Source organism: Leptonychotes weddellii, unplaced genomic scaffold, assembly GCF_054177405.1.
Source record: "Leptonychotes weddellii isolate Sample4059 unplaced genomic scaffold, ASM5417740v2 HiC_scaffold_7149, whole genome shotgun sequence".
NCBI lineage: Eukaryota > Metazoa > Chordata > Mammalia > Carnivora > Phocidae > Leptonychotes > Leptonychotes weddellii.
Genome location: NW_028041135.1, coordinates 326 through 6,855, shown reverse-complemented (window position 1 = coordinate 6,855; position 6,530 = coordinate 326). Strand labels below are relative to the sequence as shown.

The 6,530-nt window shown below is 34.4% G+C and overlaps 1 protein-coding gene across 1 annotated transcript; it reads right to left on the bottom strand.

Annotated features, from left to right (window-relative positions):
• Positions 1-1,269: 1,269 nt before the first annotated feature.
• On the bottom strand, positions 1,270-6,121 carry LOC145719789 (mitogen-activated protein kinase 8-like). The gene is made up of 4 exons (XM_081811341.1): positions 6,066-6,121; positions 5,095-5,233; positions 4,024-4,189; positions 1,270-1,545 (listed from the first exon to the last, which is right to left on the bottom strand). Exons 2-4 carry the CDS (start codon positions 5,221-5,223, stop codon positions 1,412-1,414), a joined length of 429 nt encoding a protein of 142 aa, XP_081667467.1. The 5' UTR covers positions 5,224-5,233; positions 6,066-6,121; the 3' UTR covers positions 1,270-1,411.
• Positions 6,122-6,530: the final 409 nt, after the last annotated feature.

Genomic DNA, 6,530 nt, shown 5'->3' with positions numbered 1-6,530 from the left:
ATAATAGTGTTCAAATCAACTACCTTGGATATATAATTTATCCTCAAAATGTAAATAATTTAAAATAAAATAAAAGTAAAATGAACTATTATCATTTTAATATCAATATAAAAATTATTGAGATATTTTATATGCTTTCTTTTTATATCCTCAAAATCTAGTATGCATTTGCACATAAAATACATCTCAATTCAGACTAGTCATAATTTAAGTACTGAATAGCCACATGTGGTTAGTGACTACCTAATGGACAGTATAGTTCTAGAAGATGTCATTACTCTTGCTTTACTATTGGAATTTAGAGAATATTTTACTGATATCCAGCAGAATAAATAAATACCTACATAAATGAGTGCTCATGGTGGTATAAACTTCTCATTGAGTCTACTAAATAACAACCATAATCTTTTTTATATAATAAAAGAGTTCCTTAATAGAGCTTTCTTATTAATCAGATACAATATTTAATAGAATTATGGACCACATATTTACTGGCAGTTTCTAAAAAATTTCACATATAATAAATATACTGAACTCAATCTTGCATTATCACTGTTAAAGTTGGCAACTGTTGTACATAGATTTGCATGATTGTGTGTTAGCAGGGTATTTCTATATGTGTAAAGTATATTCTCTATTAATATGTAAACTTTATTACCTGTATGTTACAAACACTAATATGTGACTTTGTTAGAGAATGAACTTTTTGTCATTTCAGAAATATGCCAGCTCATTTAATAATTCTAAATCATAGATATCTCTCCAAGAAATTCCTGATGGAATCTAGTACAGGACTTAGTGGTAGAACTCAAATAAACACTACTTCTTCAAATTCTAAATTTCACTGGAAAAGCAATTATCTGGGTCTCAGTCATATCTCCAAGCCTATTTTAAACCCAGCTAATCTCTGGCAATCTGCATAATAATTATGATTTTTAAATGTGGAAGTTCATGTTTTAAGGAGGATATGCTATATTGACCTATTTAAGACTGGATAGTGTCAAGTGTAATTCAAATCAATGAAACTCTAGAAAGAAGCTTAGGATGTCAGCAAGGAGAAAAAAATTATTATGCCTAAATGTTGTAGAAGCATAAAATGGTTTTAGAAAAAAGATGGAAAATACTTGCAAATAGTGACTTCTTTTGCTAATTATAAAGATAAAGATATTTTAATAATTTGGGGTTTGGTGACCTCTCTTATTTATGAAAAAAAATAGCATTGCTATTTTGAGTTACAGACAAGAAAATAATTTAAAGGAAAAAAGCCCACTGAAAATTTAATTAAAACAAATCATTGCAGTAGGTAGATTCAGTACTGGTCAGATTATATAAATCATCACTTCGTTTTTCAATCACAATTATACCACTTACCCAACTTTTTGCTTCTATCTTTACTCTCCTGGTAAAATCATTATGTGTTTAAAGGGAGAGAGAACAAAACAGGTAAAGCTGCAGCAAAAGGTACAAGGATACAGTCCCTTCCTGGAAAGAGGATTTTGTGGCGAACCATTTCTCCCATAATGCATCCCACAGACCATATATCCACTAGAACAGGAGAGAGGGAAGTGAAGAAAAGGGAGGAAAGTAAAGTTAACTAAGATAATTGATCTCTGAAGGAGGAGGAAAAAGAACAGTTTGATTAGAAGGTACAATTTTTGTCTCCCACCAAAAGTTACCCCCAAATGAAAACCAGCACTGTAATATGACATTAACAATGTTTAGTATGAGAACTCAAATTAATTTTTAAAAATTACTTTATGGGTACCTTAGATTGCCTTTGTAGTGCCATAAAGCGGTGACATGGAAACACAGAAGCTACACCAAAATTATTTCCATAGCAGGCTGCGGCTAAAAGACATAGGGGTTTTTGACCATTTGCTGGATGTAGCAAAAATAATTTTAATCAACCTGGAGGGGTGGCTGTTTCCATTTTCTATTCCACTCAGTTATGTGGAATAGGGCAACAAGAGACTACTCTTTTGTTCTCTTTGGTTTTGTTTGTTTGTTTGGTTGGTTAGTTGGTTGGTTGGTTCAAAACAAGGTATATGCAAGCAAATCCAAGAAACTAGGGAACAGCTGAAACCGTGGTTTAAAGGCAGATGTATTGGAATCCCTGGTGTTCAGGACTTAGTTTTTCCTTCAGAAGTTATCCTTGTAAATAAACATCAATTTTAGTTTCTATTTGAAGTATTTCAAGAATAAAGATATGATCAATTAACACATGTATAAAGGAGTCATCTGGAAGTAAAGCAAAAAAAAGAATGAAAGGTGTTTAAAAATTGTTCTATTTATTTGTTTGTTTGTTTTGTTTATTTCTCAATTGTCATACTCGTTAACCAAACATGTTCACCTTCTCTTACCAATCTTTACCCTCTTCCAACTTGCTTTTTAGTAAGGACCAAGGGAACTTTGGGGCAAAAACATTAGGCTGAAATGCTCCTTGGGGAAGGAAGGCGGGGTAGGTGCACAGGACAGCTGGGCATGCCTGATGGAGGAACAAGCGGGTTCTTCTGCATGATAACCTTCCACTCATAGGCAAGAGGGCAGCACAAGGGTGCTAGCTATACCTTCACAGATCTAGAGAAGTGAAAACACTAAGGCAGTAACTTGCAACCTCTTCTGGTGAGGGAAGGAAAAGGGAAGAAATTACATGCATTTGTGCAGCTAAGATCCGTAACTCCATAATAGGCAAATTCAGACCCTACCCCCAGACCTCTGTAGAGCCTTGATTTCTTGATTTTTTTAAATTGGTTCCCCTTTGAATTTTTACAAATAACCTGTGCAAAATGTATACAAATATCTTCTTTTCCAAGTAAGTTAGATGTGGTATTATACCTTGGGAAGAGGACTAGATTTGCCTGTTCCAAGTTAAAAGGTAACAGAATCCTGCCATCGCTCTCCAAAGTGAACCTGACCTTCCTAAGAGCTGACTTCTCCCTTTCCTCTGCACAAATACACAGAAGTATTGGCCTTCTTCTAATCTGAAAGTACACAATGAAGTTTTTTAAAACTTTGGTGGCCAGGGAATTTTCATAAAGTTACCCTTTAGCACCTGCACATAAAAATACATGGATAGTTATTTTTATAAAATTTATAAAAATAGACTGCTAGGAATTAAATAGAATAAAACATAAAATAACATTGCAAGGTACATTGATCATATATATACAATCCTAATTTAAAACTATTTTAATTCTTAAATTTATTAGATATATTTTTTAATATGCTACATTACTTGTTAGAGGTATTCTTTTCAAAATAATAAATGGCAATGCATTTAATAAGTGTTGTATAAAGTCTTTAATAAAATCAAATTGTAATACATTTTGAAGATTCTTTCTTTTCTTTTAAAATGTTCATGAATACTAGATTTTTTAATGAAATGAGTAATATAAAATTTAATATTTTCTCCATGATTTGGAATTTATAAAAATTTACTAGGTAATTGCTATCCTAAATATTACTCACAGAGCAATTTAAAGCATTAAAGAAACTCTTATCTAACTTGAACAATTTGGATTGTTCTAAATTGACTATTCTTTGAGCATTTGTAAGATTCTTGCTCCAAGGACTTATGACATCTTTTTGTCTTTTCCTAGGACTAGAGCCATCAATCTAAGAGAGCCATGAAGCCAAATGGCTAAATGTAACAGACAGACTACTTCCTGTTTTCATACTCACTTTGAGCTAAGCTCCAACCCAAACAGCAATTTGTCTCAAAATCTACAGCATGTGTGCTAATCAATACCTGCTTGACTGTTTAATCAGATTCCATCCACAGTTCTTTTTGGCCATAACATGTTAGTGTTCTTGTAGTAAAGCTTACTTTAAGAAATATCCTTCACATTTTTTATGAGTGATTCTTCCTAGTATTATTTTTTAAAACCTTCTGAATATGAAAGTTGGCAGCCCTATTAAAAATATATATTCATATACATGAGAGAGAACATTGCCCTTGACCATCTAAAATGTATACACATTTTCTTCATGGTTTCTGTGGCTGCTATGCAGAAGCCTCCTTACCATTCTCCTTGTAGCCCATTCCCAGAATAACCTCGGGGGCTCTATAATAACGTGTAACCACATAAGGAGTCATCATGAAGCTTGTGCCTGCCGTCCTGGCTAGTCCAAAGTCGAGGATTTTCAATGTACAATCAGACTTGACTACAATGTTACTTGGTTTTAAATCCTGACGGTAGGAACAAGAGAAGAAATTAAAAGCCAGCAGCAAATGGAACATATGATTTCTATCTACTCAATCAATATGGCAGTCTTGCAATAGTACAGAGAGGGCTCCCCTTGACTGCAAAGCCCTATATGAAGCAAATGATTACTGCCCCAAAGAAGTTTACAATGGTTTTTTGATATTTTTAAGATATCTTCAAAAACTTCTTAAGCCCAGAAGAGAATTGGACTATGAATTTTACAATTTAGGATCATCTTGGGAAGAGGTTTTAGAATAAATAACATGTCATTTATTGTCATCTGTTAGGTTTTTCCTTGTGGCAACATAAACCTTTCAGCTTATTTTTCATTTCTAGGCCTGACAGAAGAGCAGATCAGGGCAGCTGTCTTAATGCTGCCAGAAACAAGCTATGGAAACGAACAGTCTTATTCCAGCTACACATATGACCTCTGCCAATCAAGGGGCTAGAAAACATGAGGCTTCTCAGAAGTGGACTCTCAAAGAGCTGAAACAAAATGCAAACAAAATCAGCTACAGTGTAGCTAAAATTTTCTTCTATACATTAGTGAACTTTGTGTTAATTCTATTTTAAAAGAAATGAAGGGGCGCCTGGGTGGCTGAGTCGTTAAGCGTCTGCCTTCGGCTCAGGTCATGATCCCAGGGTCCTGGGATCGAGCCCCGCATCGGGCTCCCTGCTCTGCAGGGAGTCTGCTTCTCCCTCTCCCACTCCCCCTGCTTGTGTTCCCTCTCTCGCTGTCTCTCTGTCAAATAAATAAATAAAATCTTTAAAAGAAATGAAGAAGTACATTATATTCAACTACCCTTCCTACATAAAGAAAATAACCTACAATTGCTCTTTCTCTTCTCCAAAAACACCTTAATTATACTTCTGGAGAGGGTATTCTTACCCTGTGAATAATTCCAGCAGAGTGAAGGTGCTTGATGCCACACAACATTTGGTATAGCAGGTAAGACATTCGTTCATGGTCTAATTCCATCTGAATCACCTGACACAAGTTGGCATCCATCAGTTCCATTACTAAGTAACTGGAAGGTAAATCCACAAGGTTAGTTCCAAATCACAGGATCTGTGAAGTCCTTCAAAGAGGTCAGAATCCCCGCCTAAATATGTAAGTCTTCCAAACTTCCCAGCTCTACCTTTGACTCAATTAACATGTTAGCCATGGTAACTCTACCACAAGGTGACTAGCAGAAGCGGCATTTATTAGTGTGTGGTTCCTGCCCATATATTTTCTTTTTTCTCCCTCCCCCTATATTTTCTACCTTCATCTTGTCCTCACTTTTCCCTGAATTCCCTGAGTTCTTTCTTGAGTATTATGATTACAAATAAGAAAAAAAATCAGAATAGCCTCTTCTATTAAATGCAATGTATCTGTGTCAAATAAGACAACGTACTAGGATCCACTTCCTCTCCTCTGTTAATGTCACTATACTTTTAGATAGATTATTTTTGCACAAAATCAAAGGCACCACAGAAACAGAAATAAAGATTTTAAGATGATTTTTAACATGTCCCTCTTATAATTTATTTCTCAAAGTGAATAGATTCATCCTAGAAAGCTCACAGAATCAACTGATAATAAAAAATACATAATAAATAATAAATCTTCTCTAATTGAACCAAGAACATTGGACAATAAAGCACAAGCACCGGAAGGCCAGAAAGAAGCAGAAGTGTCTTTCCAGGAAGTAACACCAGAAACAGAACCTTCTGTCCTATCACCAGATCCCTTTCATTTACTGTTAGCTCTTATCTCCCTTTAATCTCTACAAGGGATTTCATCCATTGATTTTGTCAATTTCCCTTGAGTTTTTTGAGTGCTGTGTTCTCTCTTCCTTCATGAGTTTTGTTACTTACACATCTTGGAATTCCTCCAATGTTTTCTGGGGTGTGAAGACATTTAATAAACTAATAATCTGGAAAAGAAACAGTGGAAGAGACAGAGGAAGGAGAGAAAGAAAAAAGGAGAGAACAAATTATTCAAAAAGCATATTTAAACAAGTGTTTAACCCAACTCAAAGTCATACATTAGTGTTATGGTAGAAATAGAAAAGTTGGAAAAAAATTTCTAGAACTGTCTCACAGAACATAGAAAAATGTATTCAGAAAGGACACATGATATATGTCTTCAGGTTAAATATAATTAAAAAGCTCAAATTCTTCGGCAGAAGGAAGAATCAAAGAAGATATATAATTGAGATATTGCTTTAGAGTGTGATCCTCCTTGGTAGAATACAGAGTTGTAATGTAATTAATAAGCAAAAAAAGAAGAAAAGCCATGTAAGAAAAATGGGCAGCAGCAAAATACCCAACAAGATGTAG